The sequence below is a fragment of the Cynoglossus semilaevis genome, chromosome 9 (assembly GCF_000523025.1).
Source record: "Cynoglossus semilaevis isolate Cse_v1.0 chromosome 9, Cse_v1.0, whole genome shotgun sequence".
Classification (NCBI taxonomy): Eukaryota; Metazoa; Chordata; class Actinopteri; order Pleuronectiformes; family Cynoglossidae; genus Cynoglossus; species Cynoglossus semilaevis.
Window position 1 is genome coordinate 2868605 of NC_024315.1, and position 25171 is coordinate 2893775.

The 25171-nt window shown below is 41.1% G+C and overlaps 1 protein-coding gene across 2 annotated transcripts in view; it reads right to left on the minus strand.

The window, feature by feature from the left end:
• nr3c2 (nuclear receptor subfamily 3, group C, member 2) overlaps positions 1 to 25171 on the minus strand; it is a 62596-nt gene that overhangs the window by 8470 nt on the left and 28955 nt on the right. For both annotated transcript variants that reach the window (XM_017035292.2, XM_008316446.3), the window contains exons 3-7: positions 19707 to 19834; positions 11802 to 11918; positions 8943 to 9257; positions 7146 to 7290; positions 1389 to 1519 (exon numbers count right to left, since the gene is read on the minus strand). In XM_017035292.2, coding sequence (XP_016890781.1) covers positions 1389 to 1519; positions 7146 to 7290; positions 8943 to 9257; positions 11802 to 11918; positions 19707 to 19834 — 836 coding nt within the window. The remainder of the gene's footprint in view (positions 1 to 1388; positions 1520 to 7145; positions 7291 to 8942; positions 9258 to 11801; positions 11919 to 19706; positions 19835 to 25171) is intronic.

A 25171-nucleotide genomic window follows, 5' to 3' on the forward strand; every position in this document is an offset into this window, starting at 1 on the left:
ATATTCTGTGTTCCCCGTCTTGCTCCACCCCCAGCCCCCCCCCCCCACCACCACCACCCCCCCAACCCCTTTATTCCGGCTAAGGTTTGAAGGAAGACGGGGAAAATAACAGGTCTTCAGGGCTGGCTGGTGCTTGAGTGGCTTTTATTAAATACAGCAGGACTCTTTGGAAAAGCTCCAGAGGAGGAGAGCAAGGCCATAGCAACAGAAGGACTAGTTCTGACCCCCTCCTTGTCTCCTCTTTCTTTCTCCCTACAGCTATGCACCTGTCTCTTTTTCACCAATACTAGCTCGGGCTGTCAACATTTGTCTGATTTCACTTTTTCAATCTCCCTTTCCCCCCTGGTCTCCCATCCTCTCTGCCCCCCCGTATCTCCCCTCCCCTCTCTCTCTCTCTTTCTCTTTCTCTATCTCTCATATCAACCAATAGCAGAAGTCCTGCTGGAGTTCACCTGTTTGCAGATGACTCAACAGCACTGAGGATACAGTAAATCAGGGAAATATATCTCACACCACTCCTTCAACATGTCACTGTGCTATGAGGTTAAAGTAAAACTCTGACTTTTGCTCAGGGAATTATTCAACACGAACGTTCTGGTGATAGATTGATATTTTCCTCCCCGTAGGCTGAAGAAAAATGTAACGTCTGCTAATGTAAAGTCTGACATTAGAGCAGATTATTGTGATTGTTGCTTTTTTGTGTGTAAATAAAGCAGGGAACAATGTTTGTTTGACAAAAACAAACTAATGTTGTCAATGGAAGTAAATCTCCCTTTTTTTTCGTTCATCAGAAATTAAGGAACTTTATTTATTTATTTGCTGCAAATATGCAACAGCAACAGGCAGAAGAATGAACTCTTCCAATAGGTGGCAGTATATGGCTAAAAAAAACTAAAAAGAGACTCAGACATTTTTGAAGGAGATCTTTAAGTGCGTCTTTCTTCAATTCCTGTGAGCATATCAGGGCTGTGTTTCACTAAAGAGGCCCTGATTTCACAGTAAAAGAACTTAAACTGAAAGATCATTATTTTTTATTCCATATACTAATGACAGCCAAAAAGTATTTGACGCAGATGAAAGGGTAAAGGTGAACATTAAGTACCATCAGTCATACTATGGACCATAACTGAAAGGAGGATGTATTTAAGGAGCAGGTTGTGAAGGTTAGGATGATTCTGGAAACTGTTGGTCCTTTATGCACTCACTCATTAAATGCTGTATCGATTGGTGAGGTTTAATTCTACATTTGTCTCTCCAACCTCCAACCATTTTAAATACAGTATCCATTCTGTAAACAGTCAGTAATTGGAGAGTGGTTCAAGTATTGCTGCAGAAACACTTCATGAATATATTCAGATCCAAAGCTCACGGTGCAGCTCTCTGCCTACCTGTGCTGAGAAGCAGAAGGACCTTCATGGAGAGGAACTCCTCGTAGCTCAGCTGCAGACGTACAAACTCCTGGCTGACCTGCCTCATGCCCACGCACAGGTCATACATGGCTGACTGCTGCATGCGGTCCCTGAAGAAAAAAAAACAGACAAAAAACACGACAGGGGTGAGCAAAGATTGAGGGAACAGATAGAAATTCTCAGTACACACATTTTAGAGTACTCTACTCTTTGCAGTACTCTAAAACTAGTATTTTAAAACTATCACTGGTCTCTACTGTACGTGATGACAACTCAGAGCTACATTACAAGATATTTCCACAGTGCGAGGATACTGCAAAAACACAGGAGTGAGAGCAGCGTTCAAGCCTCCACTCCTGCACTGCAATAACATCACAGCACAGATGCACCATTTTCAGAGACGTGCTCAAACCGAGGCTCTCGTATCTGAGCATCAGCAGCACAGAGAGGCCCCTCTGAGAAATACCACGTACCCGTATATTTACTCATACTCACTTTAATGGAGTACATAAAGCAAAAAAAATAAATAAATATCATCATTACATCACAGTTCACACAAACAGGAAAGAGACCACGTGAGCCAATCAGGAGTGTGTGCCGCAGATGCCTGAGATTCCCTTCTATTAACACGTGAGCCAATCAGGAGTGTGCGCCGCAGATGCCTGAGATTCCCTTCTATCTGGCATTTGGAAGGCCCCATAAATCACTATCACATCCAGACCAAAGTAATTAAAAGCAACTGGTGTGGCTTCACTTGAAAGAGCTGCGAGTCTCTCTGACAAAACAGAGAAACCGCATCTTTACTTAGGAAGCGAGGCTGGAGACTCCACGGTGATAACAGCCAGACTAAACATTGGAGCGAGGCTGAGAGAGAAGCTGCTAAATTCAAATGAGTGAACGTTGTTTTCCTGATACGACAGTCAGGACAAAGTCTAACACTATATACAGTACGGCTGAGTCTATTGAACTGATGAATAAGTGATAATGTCTGAGCAGCAGCAGCAGCACAACACCGTCCGAAGGAAACTCTGGGCTGGAGTTTCTTAAATCTCCAGCCATGTTTTCTTTGCTTTTCTCCCTCTCTCTCTCCCCCCTCGGCCTCCCCTCCTCCCCTCTCTCTCCACACCTTTCACCCTTGCTCCTCCTGAAATCAATTTTGCTGAATCACTTCCCAAAATGAGCCGCTGGTTGGAGAGGTGAGGAAAAAAAAAACAAACCCTGCAGCAGTGGCAGAAGAAGTCACGCTCCTTCTTCCTCTTTAATTTTCATCTTTCTCTCCCTCTCTCTCCCCTCCTCTATCTCTCTCTCTCACTCACTCACTCATTCAGGTTTACTTTCTGTCTTTTTTCTGTCAGTCTTGAACCTTCTCTCTGTCTCTGGCCAAACTCCAGGAGAGAACAGTCCAGATTCACCTTAGGCTGCAGGAAGTCAGAAGTCATGAAAATATATATGGTCAGAGGAGTATCTCCAGACGATTCACTACCGGGCAGTCGAAGGAATATTCTTAGAGTTTGTAGTAGAATGTAAAAAGCTGTCGTCCTGAAACTCGTATTCCATTTATTTAATCCCTATAAAATAAACCTCTTTGATTTCGTCAGTTGTGTCTTCAGTTGTCTAATGGAACGTGACGGAACGGCTGTAGGTCGTGGAACAATCCTTCACCTCGCGCTAAGTTGCTTTGTTCGAATTTAGTCTGACAGAGAGAACACTATTGTACTTCTGCAGTGTTTAAGACTACAGATCAAGGGTCTCAAACTCCTGGTCCGGGGGCCACTTACGGCCCACTCACACCCCTCATCTGGTCTGTGGATAATATAGTGTTTTAACATTTTTAAATTTAACTTCAAATTCTTTTATTTTCTCATTAAAATTATTTGGTCATTTAAAAAAAAATTGCCTGCTGTTTTAATTGTAGTTTTACACAGTACTTTTTATTAAACTCACTTTATCTAAAATACAATACATACAAGAATAAATATAATTCCAGAATATACCTACAACTTCAAAAACGTCAACTTCTGCAGTCTCTGCAGTAAAAAAAAAAAAAAAAGTTAGACTTTTATAGTTTTCTTTCTATAAAAAAAAACAAACAGGCTGAGCAGGGAGTTTCCTGTTGTAGGGTTGGTAAGAGCTGGTATTAATAGTCTAATCCAGTTCTGTGAGTCAAAGAATTAATTCCAGTGACCTAATTTTTGGGTAATGACCCATCGCTTGACGTTCTGATGCACAGATTAACTTTTAGACACGGATTAGGGTTTAAATAAATGTTTCATCTTCTCTTCACACTAATTTCTTCACGTTGTTATTGACTTAAATAGACCTGAGATTTTTTCCATGGGGAAAATGGGTCAAACTCATCTTTACAGATCAATTACGAATCGCACTTGCATCATTTTTTTTTTTATTATTAAAAACTATGACAAAGGATTTGCAGACGGTAAACCATCATAGTAAAGCTAATGTTTGCTCAACGCCTAGCTGTGTTTTTTAATATTTTGTACACATGGTATATTGGGAATCAAATGAAAAAAAAAAATCACAAACTTTAGACACGTGTGAGCTCACGTTTTTCAAACGCGTGTCCACGGCCGTGAGAAACAACACGGCTAGGTTTGAATTCTTCCTGGCACTTAGCTGCAACCACTTCCTGGTGACTGAGTTAGGGAAAGGCACAGTGACTCATTTGTCATTGGCCATAAAGACAATAGCCCTTATGTTTTTCTACTTCAAAAAAAAAAAAACAAAAAAAAAACAGAAGGCAGGGCATTAGAAGTCACTCAGGTTGTGTCTCGCTGATTGTAACTGATCATTTTATTTTCTTCCCATTAAAAGTCAAGTAAAAAGTCCCTATTGAGAACCTGATAACATGTATATTTTTATATGTACAAACCACCGTATGAATTGCTGCCACCTAGTGACTGGAGGCTTGTTTTTATTCAAGCATTAAAGCAGTGGTACTCTTATGTCCAGCGTGCCATATTCCCTGTGGCACCTCACCATGCACCCCCCCTTCCCCCCCCTTCTCCCGCTGATTGAGAAGTACTGCTTTAATGTGCTGTGTACATTTGTCATTACAGCAGTTACGCTCCGTGAGCGACGGTTGTTTGGTTTTTTTCACTAACAGCAAAGTGAGTGGACAGCCTGCTAAATTAATGCACTCTGTGCTCTGGGTTAAGAAGCACTTAGCATAAAACAAGTGACCGATGTCCATCCTCTAAAACCTCCAAACAAAGCTACGGCTGCTCTTCTCCCACTCTGACTAACGGCCGGCGTGCTGACCGTCGGTCATCTACGGCCGCTCTACTGCGTCGTCTCTGCTCAGGCCTGGCTTGTACCGCAGCTACAGACAATTCATTAATTCACATTCATTAACTCTTCACTTTATGATAAAAACTTCGCTGTCAGTTTCCCAGAGCCGTGCAGGAGAGAACAAGACAGTTTTCTTTTAATAATATGTTGATATTTGATGTGCTGAGCTGGGTGTGGCACAGTGGTGGAAAAGGTGATAATTGCTGACACCTGAATGTGTGTGTGTTTGTGTGTGTGTGTGTGTGTGTGTGTGCATTTGCAGTTATCACAAGAAAGAAATCCGTGACAATTGCTTGCGACACATTTTCAACAGCAAGGGAATTGAGTTTTAAGCAATTAAACACTTGTTTATGTTAAGTCAAAGTAAACTTTTGCTGCTGTGTCAAATACTAGAGAAGAAGTAGAACCTTTTATGTTTGTTTCTGTTTAACAGTGAGTCAAATGTCATAGAAAAGTGATTAACATCGTTCAACGCTCCCCCAGAGGGTGTAGTTTTGTCGTTTTGCCTTAAGCCATTGTGTCCATTATGTCATCAGAAGACGGCGACAGTAGATGGTTGTTTGGTAACTTTGACTTCTGTCCTTCTGTTATTGCTAATGACAGGTTAAAGAGTTTGAACAGCTACTTGAAAAAAGACAAATGGAATTTATGAGATAAGCACAAGTCAAAGACGTCAATCGCTCACGCCCTCGATTCTTCCTGTTACGGTAAACACGACCAGTGAAACTAGTTAAAACTGTTGTAAGCGATGCACCAGACAGCTGTTTGTGGTTTGTTGTTAGCTGTGACTCCTTAATAGTGCTTCACTTAACATAATAAAAGAAATAGTTTCCTTCCCTGGAGTGGGTTTGTACAGGATTCCTCCGACCTCGTCTGCACCCAAATTAGAAATTCACAGCAATGTCCCAAGTTATACATAGTAAAATTTTGCTACAAATACTAAAAAATTTGGGCTGTCAAACCTTTCAAATGTTTTAATTGAATTAATGTTGATTCATCAAAATATGCTAAAGTATAACAAAAATTTAACTTCCTGCAGCAAGGCGTAAAGAGTAGGCTGCGTTATCTCAAAAAGTCACCGGTCGTACCAAGATAGTACAGTAGGTGGCGGTATGCACAGAACGTGGGAAGAACTTCTTGCTGAGTGCTGAGGTGGTATTTTAACCCTAAGGTTCTTCAGAGAAACGAAAACGCTTCCCCACAGTGCGTCTAAATGACAGCATGTATATGACGTGATGAACACGTTAACATTTTAATCAGATTGCTGATTCAGGACTGGCAATCTCACATTGACCGGCTTTGGTCACTCATTACCTCAGAGCTAGAGAGGATTGAAGAACGTCAATGGTTCTTTTAGAGACGATACAGTGTATCCGTACAAGAACCCAATAAACCTGAGAACGTTCCCTTGATGCTGTGCACAACGACCCTGTTGACTGAAAAAAAAAAATTTCCCAGACATCAATTTGTCAGCCGTCGGACGGATGGAAACACATTATTCTTAATAAATGGTACGAGCCACTTGGCACTAAATAGATTAGAGGATCCGAGGATCTCTGTTGTGCAACAGTGCTTCATCAACTGTACCAAGCAAACAGTACCAGAGCACACAAACAGGACACGAAGGTCCTGGCTGTACTGTGTGCTGCCACGCCAAAGTGTGCAGCAGTTTTTCTATTTATTTGTTTTATAACTTATTTATTTGGAACAAACTGACCCGCTAACACTGACTTACACAAGCTAATAGCCGCAGCTTTTCAGGTTGCCCCCGTGTGAACCCGCTAATCCTCGACATCAGTCTGCCTCAGAGGCCGCTCCTCTCGCTTTTGATTAATTCTATCACCAGAGATTCATTACTAGCCTTTTTTTTCCGCAGCTCCAATGTGAGCATAACCTTGTACACCACCTCCTCCTGCTCCTCCACCTCCTCTTAATCTCCTGTTTTAAATACATAAAAACACACAATAAAAGCTTTGGTCGTCTGTCTGCTCCAGTGAAGCACTGAGGCTCATCTAACCTCCCTCACCCCTTCTCTCTCTCTCTCTCTCCCGTTACTCAAAGACCCAGGACGGTAACAGTAAAACCTTCACATGTACATTCACGCATTTAGGTGGTTTTTTTTTTTAAACTCTTAGTGGAATGACCTTGACACCAATTAACCCCAATCTGTGTGTTTTAGTCAAAGTGTTTGGCACAAAAACCCTGGTGCAGCAGCTCAGCAGTTTTATTTTTGATCTAAACCATGAGTCAAACTGGAATTGCAGTAAAATAAACTTTGGTCTGGATAGAAATTCAAACATAAACTCTCTAAAAATATGAATCACTGAAGTGTTGGAAATGGAGGTCATTGGTAAATGTCAGGACCACTGGATTCAACTTTAATAATATCAGGAGTATGTGTGTGTGTGTGTGTGTGTGTGGGCTTACTCGTTAAAGATAAGGTCAGGGGCAAAGTAGAGCATCTGTCCGTTGGTGTGTTTGTAAGAGCGCCAGCTGAGGCAAAAGGAGGACAGACACATCCAGGAGTACTGGATCAGGGTGATTTGGTCCTCAATGGGCAGGCTCTGGAAACCTAACACACACACAGTGAGACACAGGTTTACTAAAATACAAACATTTACACATCGGACTATTTGTATTTTTAACTTCCATCTCACGTTCTGATCTCCTCAACTCTCCAAACGACTCTCACGTATTTCTTTATTTTTGGGTTAGCTTGCATCACACAGTAAGTGCTCGTCACCGATTGCTAAAATAGTCGCCTTTCCACCTCAGGGATAAGTTAGCATATGTCGGCCAGACAGGCCCCGGTTTGAGCCGTGCTCTGATTGGTCAAAGTCACCCCATCACAGGGCAGGTTTGCTTGGAAATCCGCAGCAGTAGCATTAGCCTGGGTAGCCTCGGTAGTTCGCTTGATTTACAAACTTCTGGAAGGTTGTGGAATTAATGACTAATAACACCAACGATACACCTCCGTTTCAGGCTCCACCACAGGGGATGGTTTTTATGCAGGAATCTGCCCAAATTACACACTGTAGTCGAATGTTTTTTTTATATATATAAATATAAATTGTATGTTTTGTGCCAGAATTATTAGAAATGATAATCACTGAAAAGTTGTTTTTTTTTTTTTGTTTTTTTTTTTAAAGAAAATCCCATGTGCCCTGCAGTTATTGGCGCATTGTCTTCGGAGCACCAGAAATAGAGTGGAATAGGAAACTTGCCAGACTTTCAATCAAACTCTGGCAAGAAACTTCTCATGCATAATGTGGGCCAACTGAGGACACCAGAGTGACTTATCAAGGCTTAGGGACTATTTCTGCAAATATACGGCACAATCTGCCAAAACCACAAGCAGAAAATACAAATATATTGATAGAGAAGGTTCCTTTGGCTCAGCACTCACCGGTCATGTGACGATAACGGTGGCAGCAGTCTTTTTTGATAGGCGTTGTATTTTGATATCTGATCTGTATCCAGGCGGTGCTATTGGTCAGTGACTCCCTAATCTTTCCTTTGACACACTTGGTCCAGGGAGGTAAATGTTGACACTGTGCTTGGCTAACACACTCAGATGTAAAGTGAAGTCAGGCAGCATCGTGTCTGAAAGTCGATGGAACTCATTGTGACCCTTCTGTCTGGCTCCCCTTCTATTTATACGTCCGGATATGGCAAACGGACACCGTGGAGGTATCAAATATTTGCAATACAGCAAATGGAACGGGTTTAAAGAGCTACCTGTGAGGCTTCTTACAATGTGTCTCCCACTGAGGGGCGTCCACGGACACATCTTCACCTAGTTTGTTTCGAGGACTCTGTTCTCCCTTTGAATTAGCGTAAAAAACACAACGGGTGTGTGTTTTAAATGTGTGTGAATGAGGACTGAGGACGCAGAACGATTTCCTGTCTAAATATTTATAATAAAACTAAAATAAAATACAAAATCAAATGTGGGAATTACATTTTGTCTTCGCAAAAAGAAACAGTAAAAATATAATAGGTAGTAGAATATACTTATTATACTTGTGTTTAATAACACCGTAATTCAACTACTGCTCTACAACTCTCACAGTTACAATAAAAACCTTTACAGCTTTTGATTCACACACGTTTCCATTGATCTGTGCGGCCGTGTTTTTTTTTTTTTTTGCCTGTTTCCAAATGTGTCCTAAAACACTCATTAATAGCATTTGGGACGCAGCCATGACTGTAGTCGACACTAACCTGGAAGTACTTTGGCCCATTTCACCATGCGCACCATCTGCTTTCCGGCCAGGCTGTTGAGACTGGACAGCAGGTGGTCCGTGGTGTCCGGCTGCGTGTTGTCATAGCCAGAGTACACTTCTTCAGGCTCGATCAGCTCCAACACGGTTCCGAATGAGGGCGATAGGATCTGTGTGACCAACCCGGGTCTGTGGGACACCAGGGCACTGGGGGGCGTGCCATCCTGCTCCTTCCCTGAGGACAGGCCTGTTGGAGGTTCAATCTTGGTGCCCCGAGAGATGTCCTTCGATGTTCCTATCCTTTTGGTTTTTCGCGCTGTGGGGTGACACACACACGACCACAGGGTTGTTGTAATTACAATCTCAGGTTAGGAGTAAAACTGTAACTCTGAGGAAGCACATTTGGAACAAATAATGTTTTTAAAATCGTAACGCAGCCGCAGCAGATATGTCGATATTTGAGGTTGAGATTAGATTGGATTAAGTTATATTGATCGCCCACTGAGGAAACTGACATTTTGATGAAAAAAGAAAAAGGGAATGACACATAGAGGTGAAAAGATAGCAATTAAAAACAGAATTACCGTGCTGAGGAGGGAAATGGAATACTAATAAAAAATATAAAATACTAGTATATATATATATATACACATCTAAAACCTGCACTCAACTCACAGAGAGACTGCATTTATAGCACCCCCTGCAGGGTTTACTGCAGGTTTATTACATCACCCAGTTTGTTTTTTTGTTTGTTTTTATCCGTAGGTTTTTATGTTTGGAAGTCAGTGTGCAGACATCACTCTTCTTCCCAGTATGGCTTCCAGTTCACTTCATTGTTGATGCTGCATGTTGTGTTAAACATCTCCGCTGTCATGTCCACGGACCAGACTTCAACCAGCAGCAGCAGCAGCAGCAGCAGCAGCAGCACTGTTTCACATACTTTTCTAAATAATGAATTGTCTTTTATTGTCGTCTGTGAATATTGACGATTCACATTGTACTCTTCTCACTTCAGTCTTATTCCAGCACACGTTGATTAAACTCAGCCTTGGTTCAGGTGGAACTGCAGCCAGAATACAGTAAGACAGACAGAGTGAACGCACGAGCCAGGTTGAGAGCTGCTGCTGCTGTCGCTGCTTTAAGTCTGCGAAGCCAATTTATATTTTATTTGTGACACTGGGCCATAAATAAAATTGATTTGAGGTGGAAGCTGACAGTTGTAATGCTTTATGGACTGACAGTTTTTATAAAGCAGGGCAGTACTTAAAGAAAGGTCACAGACCGGGTCCAAAAAAATCAACAACATCTGACAGTATTTAATGTTTTCTCCGTCAAATACACGTAAATTATCTCACTGCAAATCCGCAAGGAACAACCGTCACCTAGTACGACTGAGCAGCGCCCTCTACCTTCATACTGACAAAAAAATATAAGTACACAGATACATTTAATTTGTGGTCTGCCCAGGTAGGATGAGTTTAATATAATCAAATTTACTGTAATAAAATACATACTTTGAAAATGTTCAGAAACATCATCAAACATCTAAACTGACACTTTTTCATTGTTCTTTCAGCCAAATTCTGTAAATGTTTTGTTTGGAGAGAAGTTAGTTTTATATCAAACTAAGGAATGCTGTTCATAATGCAGGAAGTAAAGTTTTTTTCTGAAGAGAAGACAGTTTTATATCAATATTCTTCACTATACGATATAAGGAATGCTGTTCATAATGCAGGAAGAACTGCTGTTACATGTGGTGACTTTTACCGTCAGGTCAGAGAACTACAGATATACATATATACCACTGTATACATGAATCTCTTCCAAGTCAAACTAAATAAAAAGGTCACTATTCTGCTTAAATCTGAATTTAAAAAATAATAATTCAGGAATTCTATTTTTTCTGCCCCGTTATTTGTTGACCTGCGATTTAACAGTCTGGACTTCAGCGCAGGACAGACTTAGTGTTACGCTGTCGGGCAGAAGTTAATAAGACGAGCCAAGTTGGCCCAGACTCTGAACAGCTGTAACATTTATTTAGTGACAAACCGTCACTAAACACTACAATGCATTCCAGTGTTTCACATTTTTTACTGCTAACTCCAAAAACCTTGGCATCACACACCCACGCTCTCTTAGCTGCTACACGCCATGAATTAGGAATGGCTTTTTTCTTTTTTTTTGTTTACGTGCCACTGCTGTGTTTCAATGAAAGAAATGAAACAAATCATTTTATTGCTGAATCAAAGACTTACAGCAGCGGAGTGTGTGTTCTACAGTGTTATTTAACGTGTGCACGAGTGTTGAACGTCAGTGAGTGGCACAGAAGATTATTATTATTATTATTATTATTATTATTATTATTATCTAATTAATGTCTTTTCCTGGTTGGGATCATTGACGTATAATGGAGCTGATGTTCATTTGTAGCTTTAAATCATGCAGCACGTTTCTCCGTGCAGGTAACTGTAGATCTGCTCTTACTGTAGATGCACTGTGAACATTAGGGCCCAGATATATGAGAACGCTTATGTATGCAAACACGGACACACAAACATCCTCTGACTCAGCATCCCCCGGCACTCCAGTGACTACAGCGAGACCTACTTTTCCATATCTATTCTCCTTCTTTATAAACCCAGCCGGGCTGACTCAAATGTCACGTCACGTGACGGGGCAGAACTGCAGAGAGTCCGGTTGGGAGTCAGAGCGCCGCCTACTGTAGAGAGTTATAATACTTAAAGTGGACGTAGAATATACCTGATAAAAAAACTGAATAATGATAATTTCACAGTAACTTTTTACAGTCAGAGTCAACCTTGGTCGGTGTGTTTGTGCGGCACAGATTTGAACTTCTCACCTCCGAGGTTCATCCCGGCCATGAAACACTTCCTTACTCGACACGCCGGACAGTTCTTCCTTCGAATCTTGTCGATGATGCAGTCGTTGCGCCCGGCACAAAGGTAGTTGTGCTGACCTGAAGACAGACGACAGACGACAGGGTCAGATCGACAGAAAAATTTCCAAATTACAATCTCTGATCAGGCACAAAACCATCTATGCAAATTTCCCATTTTATTCGATGTCTGATTCTCCTTCGAGTATGGAGCAGACATCAAATTCCAAATGTATTTATATTTGAATTTTTGTTAAAAATACTATAAAAACTTTTTAAAAATTGTATTCAAATTCTAAGGTGAAATTTTAGCGTTTTTTTTTTTTGCATTTTTTTTAAGGTGGAGCAGCTCATTAAAAAATAAGAAATACTCTGGATGTCATCTTCACCCGCAACAATGTTTGACCTTGTTTCACTTATACAGTATATGTCAAGAGAGTATTGGAATTTGCTGGAATCCAGACGGTGGCTGCAGCCTGAATATTCCCGACAGTGATGCTAACATGGCGCGAATCCCTCCTGTCTCCTGCCTGGCCCTGAGCTAAACCCAATGATCTCCCATTTCAGAGCGCTTCCTTCCGCTCCACTAACTCTTCAGTGTAGCGTTCCTCTCCTCCTCCACTCTTTTCCTTTTCTGTGCCTGCATCTCCATCCCTCTCTTTTTTTTTCCCTTTTTTTTTTCCACACATCCACCAGCCTCAGAGCCAGCGCCATACGCCCACACACACACTGACAGACTCGCACTCGTGTGCACACACACACACGCTCACGGTCATTCACTTTCTCACTTTCACATACATGCCAAAGCTCAGACACACACACACACACCAACCAACTGACAAAAAAAAGTGATTTTAAATAAAAACGGCAAACGTTTAATTTGCCAATCCAGACAGAAATGCTGACTGGTAACAGCTGCCGTGTTACAGTGTGTCGTTACGGTGACCCCTCTGTGTAGATATTTGAGTATTGGGTTGAAATGAAGTGTATAGGGTTCCATACATTCCATGCATATGTCAGCGCATGAATCTGCACGGCGTGCGCAGATTTTTTGCAGAGATTTGACGCCGGTGCCTTTGGGCTGTTGTACACACGTGTACTTTGCTGAAACGTGTACCTTTTCCTCTGCGCGGGTTTTATCTACAGTACATTATTTATATTTGTGCAGGACTGAGCAGAAGTTGTTTTCTGAGCTAGCAGGAGTAGTGCGCAGTATGTCTGTCTGGCTGCTGCCAAAAGCCAAGGAACCGAGCTGCAGGAGGAGAGGCAGCAGCTGTAGCCCCACCACTATTTCTGGCTAAATCACATGACCGTTACATAAGCCCATTTTTCTTGCTCTAAAAAACAGTAAACTGCGACACAGGAAACACAACGCGGGCGTCCACTCCACCCCGCTCCCTGATGTGCACAAATGCACAAGCATGCATGAATGCGTGATGTGCACACACACACACACACACACACACAGTGTGTGGACATGACTTTTGGCTGATTTTCTTTGCTTATTGCTTTGAACCATGTCGATAGGTTAATAAGGTAAACTCTTATGGACCAAACTCAGTCAGTAGTTGCACCAACCGCCGTATGTTTGTGTGTCTGTGAACCTCAGGTTCATATAAAACTGTATTTTTACACCCTGACTACGTGACAAACATTATGACATTTTATCACAACAAAACTCCTGTCTGTCTGTGGATACAGAGGGAACACGCTTTTGGTGTAGATTTGAAAATAAAATAAAATACATATATATATATATATATACAGCTACTAGCATGTAAATAAATTAAAAATTATTTTATTTTATACTCAGATTTAAGAACTCTTGCAATAAAATCCTAAAAGCATCAACACTTTGGTCAATGAAAATGGATTTCTTAAATAATGTGACATTGAACTTAATAATGAAATTGCACTTTGTAATTGTCAGACCTTGGATTCGCCACAACTACATGTAAATTGGAAAGCATAGAGCAGAGAGTGGGTTTGATTCCCAGAGGGGTCACATGCTTGGCGCCTGAATTTCCAAAATTGGGATGAATAAAGTGCAAATTATTATTATTATTAATTATTAAATTGTTACTAATTAATTCATCTTTTCAATTTTTGCTTCAGTAAATGTTTGTTTTTGAGATTTTTATGAAGTGGAGAAACTGTGTAAAAACCACAGTGTTTTTTTGTTGTTTTTTTTTTTACAGAAACTGTACTGCGTTTGGTTTCGCTACAACACTAGTTCCAGCATAAAAACTTTTTTCTGATGAAGTCGACCATCATCGGCATATCGATCGTGATCCACAACAATCTAGAAGTCGGCAGCTGGGGCTCTCTGTAGTCTGTTTGACAGAGCACAGACAAAAGTGTCACTTAATGCTGTCTTTTAAAACACTTTGTTTCCACTGTGTGACTCGGAATTAGTTTGTGTTGTACTATCACTCTACAAATAGAGCAGCGACGCGACACACGTGATGGGATATCACTGAAGAATCACACCAAGTCTGTGTCAAGCTGCAAGCAAATGTCGTTTTTATATTAATAACTACGGGGGATTTTGTCGACTCCGGAGGTTGTTACTCATTTAAATTTATGCAACTGAAACTACATAGTAAAAAATGCCAAACAATGTGCACATCAAGCTTATCACAGATTAATTGTTGTAATTGGAGTAAGCGCAGTGCCATCGCTATGCAAATGGCCTAGCCGCAGCTCTGCTGCTACAGATTTCTGGACGCCGCACAAACAGCTGTGTTGGATGCGTTACTTCACAATTAAGTTTCTCTGTCTCGGTCGTTACGAGGGAGAAAAGATACGGACGTTTGAACAGGAGGGAAGCTGGTGTTTTTGCTAGCAATCTGCAGTTATATAATTTATATATAAGTAATATATATTTTTAAACAAAGAAGGCCTAAAGAATTTGACATTTGACACATTAAGGGGATTTTAACATTCCCTTTAACAAGGGATTCTTCTTTTCACAACAGCAATATTAACATATTAATAACAGAAGAACAACTATATTTTCAACTATATAGATTAGACTTTATTAATTGCACACTGGGGAAATTACTATGTTGGAGCAACAAAAGGCAAGGTATAATAGACTGTGCAATAAAGAGCGCAATTAAAATATATATTTTTAATGAATTACAAACCATATAACACAAATATAAATAAATAGTTGAAATGTTGCACCCTCCATATTGAAGTGCTGTAATCTGCATCAAAGCTACAAACTATTTTAATTTAGAAGGTATTGTTTGCACAGAAGAATAAATATAATTTTATAATTTATCATCTTTACTTTGAATGATTATTAATGATTCTCAACAATAACAAGGTCTGTCAGCCTGAACGTGTTTTTAATAAACGTTGCAGTTGTTGCTGCTGCGGAGTTAAACTACTCACATATATTATAATCAAACTGTAGACATTTTTGGGTTGCATTAAAAGACCCATTTTTCAGGCTGCATCTTCCAACCTAAATATCTATGAGCAACACATTATGTAACACGTTTGATGTCGGTCCTTGCATGTGCGGATCTCAGCACGAGTGACGAGTTTTGCAGGTTGTAGGTTGTTTCTTTTTTTTTTTTGTTTTTTTGTTTGGTTTTTTAACAAATGCCTGATGTGAGACGTGTTCAGGCTCAGGACAACACCGGTTCTGTTGATCTTCTCCAGCTTTTGCTACATGAGCCACACACACATACACACACACACATGCACATTCTTGAACCTGACCGAGTCTCTCCTCCAACCCCAAATCCCAGAGCGTTGTGATTGGACGTTGCCGCTGTCAGTTAACGCAGACGCAGCATGAGCCGTGTCCTCCGATGACCTCTCCCACAGCAGCCGAACAGAGATAAATATATAATAAACTGAAACAAATGCCATGGAAACCACAACTAAGACGCAGCTAGGATCTAAATGAGGACACGGCAAATGTCTCCGTAAACCCCGGGGTCAATCAGTGACCAGTGAAAAACCGCTACATGGGACTGAAAACATCACAGAGCATTAGAAAAAAAAGCAGACATGCCAAGCCAGTGATGACATGAGAATAATAAGCTGGAGTTCAACCTCCACATGGAGCCGTTCATTGAGTGCAGCTGTGTTGTATCAACAGACCAGTCTTTAGAGGAGCAGACGCAGGATTGGTTGTGAAAATTAAGGGTTTGTCTGTCAGGAGCCATTATTCAGCAGCGGAGGACAAACACTGACACCGAGGAGTTCATTCATTTTAATACAACCTAAAATTGCTTGCATATTTACGAGTGAGTCAACAGTCACGGTGAAGTGAGCTGACTGTGGCTGCGCTCCATCTCCAAACACCAGCCACGGTGCTTTCCTTCTTTTTTTTCTGACACAGCAACAACTGGCTATTACATTAGCATATTCATATTCACTTTAACCCCCGAGGTTACCAGTACCTCTCACCTGTCATATTAGAAATTTAACACAGTAATACAAGGAATAAACAGCTACTGTATTTTCTGGACTATAGGTCGCTCTGGAGTATAAGTTGCACCAGTGCCCTCTAGTGGCTGTCAGTGTAGAAATAACAAACGTGAAATTATATAAATTTTAATATATAAATCGCACCTGAGTACAAGTCGCAAACCAAACCAAAGGATGAAAAAAAGATACTCTGGAAAATATGGTATTTCACTGATTGATTAGCGTAAATAAAAGTCTCTGCTCGTAGCTTTCCAAAGCTCTAAGCTAAAAGTGGACTTTGAATCTCTCTCTCCATATATATATACACTTCTTAGGGCTAAAGTTCTCCAATATTTAGCTTGCAGTTAGCAGCACTCACTTTGCGATTTTTCAAGCGTAATTTTCCCTGACTGCAAATAGATCCGTTCTATTTGTAGACCATTTCTAGGAAATGGACCATGTGCAACCTCAAGAATGAGCTCCATTTTCTACCAAAATGAGGTGATGAAAAAAATGGCTATGTCGATGACACATCTGACTTGCGTAAAAGCTGAACACGGTCTCTTCGCAGTCAAATTATCCTATTTGATTCGTGATGGCTCCAAAAATATGAACTTAAATATTAACTCTGTATCGGTGGCTGGCGCTGAGCCAGTTAGTTGTCTAATGAGCTACAGCCAAGTGAAAAAGTTGCATCCCCCGAGGCAGGTGTTGTCAGATGAAATTAAGCACGGGCTGGATTATTCCCCATGTGCAGATGCCCACTCGATGCAGTCTTCTTTTATTCATCACATACCAAGTCCAACTTTCTAAATTTGAGAGAGAAAAACGAAGAAGAAGAAGAAGAAGGAGCGGGAGGAGGAGGAGAAGGAAGAGGAAATACTGGTGGAGAGGAGGAATAATGTGTCTCCTCACGTCATAACTTACACATTTCTGGTACTTACTGCTGACACATTACTTTCCGTCCCTCTCCCTGTCACACTCCTCCTCTCCTCCTCTCTTTATCTCTCTTTCTGCATCTGACTTTTTCTTTGTCCTTCCTCCACCCCTCCCACACTGTATCTGTTTCACTGTCCTCTATGCACTTCACTTTGCAAAAATCCTTCTCTCACTATTTCCATCCTGTGCCTCCCTTCACCTTACCTCTCTAGTTCCACCTCAGCACCAGCTTTATGTAGGGGTCAGATGAGGTAACAACAGCAGGCTTTGATGGTCAGAAGGATGCGCACACGTCACACGCAACCATCCACGGCATCACAACACGACGTGCCCTGAAGGTTACTCTGGGCCGAGTGTGCACGGTGCGCAGTCGCGTGCTCGCGCAGCATAAAGATTAAATCGGAAGCATAAAAGCTACAGAAGAGTACGACAAAAAAACATTTCACAGTCAACGAGTCACTGCAGCCTGAATGGAATCATCGGAGAGGGCCTCCAATGAAAATCACTCAGCATTGAGTCCGACCCAGTATCTGCTGTCAGCGCTCTGCTTTAACACAGAACAATGACATGTCTGATTTGATAACCCTGAACACATAATCTGGTTTTCATCCTCCACAACAATAACGTGTAAATATTATCACATTAAGTTCCAGGGTTTGATTGGGGAACGAGTTTAATTTCACCCCCAACGGTCAAGAAAACACCCCGAGGCTCAGCAGGCTGCTTTGTTTGCCTTTTTCCTCTGGCTCTGTAAAGAGTGTGTTTTCATTTAAACATTTATCTAAATGATGGAGAGGAACACTTCAGGCAACACGCAACGAAATGAAAAGCACATTATGGTGCACTTGATTTTCCCCATTCCATAAATGGCTGCTGAGGGAGAATTGTCTGTGTAATGTGTTTTTTTTTTACCTTTTTGCCACAAACCCTGGTCAACGTATAAATGTAATGACTGTGACTGGAGGGCATCGCTCGTACAGTACATGTTACAAACACAGAACCTGCTGAGGTTTAGTTTAGAGCGGTGTTGTGTGATGAACTAACACAGTAGCAGTGAATGCTATTACTGTCTGCCATTAAGGTGAGTAGTTCCTCACCAGGTTTACTATTTCCTATTTTGTTTATTATTTAAAAAAAACAGAGTAATTTATATAATACATTGTATACACAGAAAGTATATATATTTATATCAGGACTACAATCCACACAAATCTTTGATCTGATTAATCACGATTAGTCGTGATCGTAAATAATCTCGATTATTGCTTTTGTATGTGCTAGTTTTGTTCCTGTCGTCATGACACTGACGGTTCAGTCTGGTGCATTTACAGTAGTGTTTGATCAGATGCTCAACACTTCCCTGCGGTGTATCACTTTATAGCTGCGATAAAAAAAAATTAAATTAAAAAAATCAGTTGTTGCATTTTAATTGTTTATACGTGTTTATCCAACTCTGTGCACCAGCTGCGTTAATTGTTCCATGTGTTTCTTTCTTTCTTCGTTAATGATGACAAACGGCTCGTACTTGTCTGTCGTGTGAGATGTTCTGTCACATTTCACTCATCAGTTTTATCGTGTCGAGGTTCTTGTACTTACTGTAGTTCCATACTGAACCCTCACTTGTCAGAACTTATAAACCAAACGTATTTACACACATTATCACTGACAGGTCCCATTTGGAAAAGCTTTAATCTTCCACCAATAATTTTAACTTCCTTGGCATAAGGTGCTCCCCGTGAAGCACCGTTAATGAACTGAGCTGAACGTCTGCCAGTAACCCTGGAGACCACTGTAGTCAGTGAAGACGATATCGTCTGAAATTATTGGCTATTCACCGAATCATTTGTGGGTCTTTTGGCATTGTGTAATGTGAAACCTACAGGATAATAACTCACTACTGCCTCAGAAGGGAATGGGTTTAGAACCTAGGTTCAAACATCTAATGTTATCATGTAAAGAAAATATGTCTGTTAGAAACAGGAGAAAATAAAAGAAACAAATAACTATATTCACAGCTACAGTTAATAACAAATGCAATCTCATCATAAAAACAGAAACATTTATTTTAGCTCTAACACTAAAACAGTGTAGATATGATTCTAGAAGGTAATGCAGGCAGTTTTATGTAGCTTTTTGTCAACAATTGACATCAGCTGTTTTACATTTATCGGCAATTTGTGTATTGATTTATTTTTTTTAAACTTTTTTACTTAACTAGTTTTCCATGTTTAAATAAAAAGTAGTTATGTAGCAGTTATTATGATAATGAAAATATTGATCAATTATCGTCATACTGTTTCTGGCTAACCTGTTAACTGCTAACATGTCAACTGCAAATAGCCTTAGCCACGAGGCTAGGAGGCTATTAGCCGTAGAGGATTTTGTATGCTGTATATGTTGAAAAAAAAAAACAAAACACTTCACTTCCTGTTTACAGTACAGTTATAACTGCAGCTCCAGTACTGCGATATCTTATTTGAACAAAGTTTATTGCCGTACCTTCAACAGCTCTTTTGAAGAAGACTTTGCAGCTTCCACATGTCACCACCCCGTAGTGACATCCTGACGCCTCGTCTCCACAAACCAGGCAAACTTTGACGGTCGGGGACGTTTGTCTGAGTGGTGTGCTGAAATGACACGAAATGTTGAGAAAAAAAGTTTTAGTACTACATATAAAAAAACAAAGGTCAAATCGAAAAAAAACCTCTCTCTCCCTCCTGTCTGTCTAGCCACTTAATACACAGTTTGAAGCACTCTTTAGTTTTTACAGCCCACAGTACAGTAGGAACATAATGTGGTCAGCCATAAACCCAGAGAGGAGCGTTTTACACTACAGTGATTTATAGTTTCACCGGGCGTACAGAGGTGACAGTGAAAGAATTATGGAGGAGATCATTGGGATTCTTGAGGAAATAAACACACAGCACGCAGTCTACTGTAGATATACAGTATTGAAACAAATGATTTACTTGGGCATCATTTATATTGTTTCCCAAAGACTGGGTCGCGACCCTCAGGTGGGTCACAAGAGTTTTCTTTTTGGGTCCTCTCGCATCATGTTTTCCAGGAGTTTAAGAATATTGATTGATTTTTTTTTTCTTGAATTTCTGCCCATTATTAACTATTAGTTTCTATGTTATAAGAGACAACTATTTAAGATTCCTTTTTTTTTCTGTGGACCCGTGGTTTGACGGTGTAATTGCTGAAACATTGACTATACTGTTGACTTCAGACTATCATCCATTCACCTTTATTTTCTGTGGACCTGTGGTTTGACGGTGTAACTGCTGAAACATTGTTGACTTCAGACTATCATCCATTCAGGTCAAATACATCGACTAGATTTCACATCGTCACCAAACAGTCTCTGAGACAGCTGTGTTCAGCTTCGTCGAGAGTTCTTTTCTACCATGAGTAAGCGTGTTAATGAGTGATTGTCACTTCAAACTGCCACGAATCAGGCGGAGCGAGCGTTTCCGTCACCTCGAGACCGAGGTCATAAAGTATTCATACTGTTAAGCTGTGGCTCAGTTTAACGAGAGGGAATAAACAGAAGAGGCGTTCGGTGTTTGTTTTTCTCTATATTAAAATCACTTCCCTCTAAACACTATGGAAATAACTGAAGCTGTTTTATTTGTTTTTTTAGCAAATGTAACAGAGTGTTTCTTTACGTAGACACCTTGGGACTAAGATGGTTCCAGAACCATTATGTGCCTTATGTATGTGGAAGAAACAGTAGGAAAGGCAAAGAGCTGATATGGTGTCATGGTCATATGGGAAAAATCTAATCTCTGGACGACGAGAACACATGACACGACACGTTACTTAACAGCAAGAAAAACATGGCTCCAATAAATCAGTGGATCCCGTGGTGTGTGTGTGTGTGTGTGTGTGCGTTAAAGTTAAGTTTAAACAAACAAACAAAAATCAGGACGTACATATTCAATATTTGACGCGCTGATATTTTTTCAAATTCAAAACACAAACAGAGAGAACACAACAGATGGGTACAGAGACGGAACACGTTGTATCGGAACATTAAAAATGGCCTCAGCTTCACATCTTTTCTCTGTTAATTACCTCTCTCCCATCTCAATCAATAAGATACAAGGTGATTGTCTGGTTAACATTCTCCTTACATCCTTCATCAAACCAGCTGCCAAGCTCGCTCTCACTCTCTTGCTCTCCCTCTCCCTCTCTCTCCCTCATACACACACATTTCCTCCAGGGGACTTGCTGAAAAGGGGCACAGCAACAGCATACTCAGATACAATCAGGACCACTGATCTAATTCCCTCCTGTCCATCTACACACACATTCAATTTGTTAGGACGTTTAGAGGAGTCTCTGGTGGGGTGTTTGTCTGACTACATCCTTCTGGCACCAGGCCTCACCGTTTCGGCTAATATGAGCACAGGTTTGTGTCTGAATCATGCCAAGATGTCATGTTGGGCACATCAGTCTGATTATCATTCACCCAGATTCACTTCAGTGCTGATGTGATCTGTGGCTAATTGGTATACAAGGAAGGGACGTAGGTAAAAAGATCCAGGATTTGACCAGCTCTTGTTGCACTGTTTCCCAAAGACTGGGTCGCGGCCCTCAGGTGGGTTGCAAGAGATTTTTTTGGGGCGGTGTCGTCTTGCATCATGTTTCCCAAGAGTTTACGATTACTGTCTATTGACTTGGGTCGCGAAGGTTTGTAACAAAAGTTTGAGAAAAAGTTTGGGAAACACTGTCTAATTGGATACTTCCAACAGCAGCCAATCAAATATATGAGTCATTTTATATTTTTTTTTCCTGCAGTAATACATGTGTATTTTAAGTTGGAAAGTAAATGCAATTCATTTTTTTCTTCAGTCTCTCTGGCATCAAATGACGACATGTTGGTTGGTGACCTCTGAGCTGAAGTATGACTGTATATATGACTCTATCAAAACTGACAGTGTTCAGCACAGAGGTTCTGGATCAGCTAATCAATTAAGCATCGACGATACGTGAAGAATACTGATTAATCAGGGTTAATGAGTTGATGAAAAATTATTTAAAATAAATGAATTATGCAAATCTTCCCTGTCTGCAGCCTTTGGCTGTCTCTCTTCTAACACCAAACACTAAAACCCATTTGCTGTCCAGGCATGTACTTCTGTTGGTCCAACAGCAAGGTGACCTCCCCTCCCTGGGAGAAGTATATAGGTCACTCACTCTCTCTGCTTATGAAACAGAGCAGACAGGCCAGGCTGCAGTGACTGTGCACCAAAGGCTGCCAGTAGCCCAAAACTAAATACACAAACAGACGTTCCCAGATCCGGCTCCTTCCACACTGATATTAACATATTGATGGGAAAAATGTTACGAGTTACGAGTTTGAAAAGAATAATTTAACAACAAAAAAATAGCCCTAATAGAACATTAGAGTCCAAATGTAGTTTGAGCCACTGTTGTTCAGTGACTTCAGTGTTTTTGGAGCGGCGTTTAATGGAGATGTTAAATTAAACCTCCAGTTAATCCTTAATGTTGTCTCCTTTTAAAAAGACCAACATTTTATCAGGACTATCCTTCACTTTGACATGCACTCTTGGCTGCGGTACCACTCTTGGCCTGTAGGTGCTGCCTTAAAATGCTTTTCCATCTTTCATAGTTATCCTTGCAAACAAATTGAAATTCACTAAAGAAAGTTAAGTTAATATCTATTTGACCCACAAAAAGTTATTCAAGTTAATATCTATTTGACCCACAAAACAGACATGTAATAAAAATGTAACATTAGAAACTTGCATTAAAAGGAGAATTCAGAGTAAAACTGTAGCAGATCACACTGTGGACTGATGCTACGGTGAAGTAGAAACAAAGAAAGGAAGAAGCCCAAACAATATTAGCGTTCCAAGGAACAGTTCCAACCGCGGCCTGCTCCATCTCTGTTTCTCTGGAAACAGGGCAACAGCAGACTGCTGGTGCCAAGGTTGCAGTGCCTTGGAGGTTATGGCGTTCTTGATCTTGATAAACAGAGTCCAACTGCTACTAACTGTGACAGGTGAAGGCCAGGAATTCAACGTCCTTGAACAACATGGAGTTAAAATCCGCCTGCAGCTAAAGGCGTCATCTTTCACTGCACTCTTAAGACACGGAGTCTGAGAGCGGAACGAGTCGACCTGCAGAAACAATGCTGACCGGTTAGGGATGTCGTTAAGTTCTAACAGGCGTGTTTTGATTTGAAAAGGTGTGTGGGGGGGGGTTTCGTTCACTTAAACACACTTACAGTACAGCACATGACCAAAGAGCAGTACTGTCTGGTCAACAAATATTTGAAGAACCCTAAAATAATATTGTCTCCATGACTTTTGAGCCCAGACTGTGACTTTTGTTTTACACTGACCTCCTTTCTACTCCTGGGTGCCGTGTGAGACAAACTGAATGGGGCTGACTGCAGGGATCAAAGTTTTCATTATTCACTCCAGTTGTTGGACGGGGGACTATTTTCCCCCCTTTCTACAGAAACCCCAGGGCAGCGGTTTCATTGTTTTCAGTGTCTTTTCATCTTTAAAGATAACACACAAAGCCAACCACAGATTTAGTTGCTGTTTATTTCTCATGAGGACACAGATGAGTGCATGTACACAAAGCCGGTTTCTTCCCACCAAAAAAAAAAATAAAAAAAAATAAAAAGTACAGGCAGGCGTCTGTATCTCCTGCTAATGCTTGTTCCTGGCTTTTGTGGAGCTTTGTGGAGCAACAGGCTGCTGGAGAGGGAGCATTAGTGAAATGACAACGGAAGAGGAATGGGAACGCTCCAAGCCAGACAGAGCCCGACGTGCCCACTGAAATGGTACACGACAAAACTAGCGCATAGACAGATGTTTGGGCTCATGCATTTTGTTTTTTTTTAACAAGTCATTTGGATGTAACACCGGGAGCATTCTTCAAATGTTTCAACATCACCACCCTCTTTCAGCTGCGGGAGGAATGCTTCATCAGCAACAAATAACACCAGAAGAGAGGCGTATTTAAGCTAAGGATTTAGCGGAATCAGAAAAGTACTGCCTCACACCGCTCGCTCGCTGTCGTCGCATCGTAGGAACAAGGGTCAGAGTTTGTCATAAGAAACGTCCGAGCTGCAACGATTGTTTTTTCCACATAGTGGAACAGTGAAGCTAGCGAAAAGTGACAAATCAGAGATGAAGAGGAAGTGGGGGCGACTGTTGCTATTCTGAGGTTATCAACATAACATCATTATGGGTGAATAATAGTCCTTGAGACGGAGGAGAGCAGCAGGGCCCGCGTGGTATGCCTGAACACTGTGACCCGCATAAGTACATTAGCATGAAGGAGTCAATGAGCAAGGCAGCTGATAGACAGTATAGACACTGTATACACTCGGAAAAACAAATGTTCTTGTCATGCATCCACCACAAACCTAACAAATGTGTGTGTGTGTGTGTGAGAGAGAGAGGGAGAGAGAAAGAGAGAGAGAGAACTGTTTAATGGACTGTATTCACATTTGTACATTCGCTGCTGCAGGTCACTTTAAGCAGATATTTAGCCACTTGCACAAGTCCTTCATTCTACACACTGGTAGCATAGCCGTAGATGACCTGAGGACCACCGCCTCTCTGAGTCCGACCTTCAAATGGTACAAACATCTTGACTGACTCCCAGGGCTAAGAAAACCCCTGTATGTGAGGTTAAAATCCTCCTAGCGAAGGTAGGAAGAGAACAGAATCGCTTAAATAACCACCATGACACACAGTAAAAACATCAGAGAGTCGGCGGCCAATCAGAGGTCACCGCCCACTCTCTGAGTCCCTCAGGCAGAAATACCTTGTGGGTCAGAGATGAAGGTGACCCGGGCGTTGGGCAAAGTACCTGAGCTTACAGAAATATGAGATTTCCTCTTTGGCAGGTTTGTGTTACACTCGCGTTAAGGTTACCCTGAGGTTGGCTGTGATTGGCTGTGGCTTGTGGTA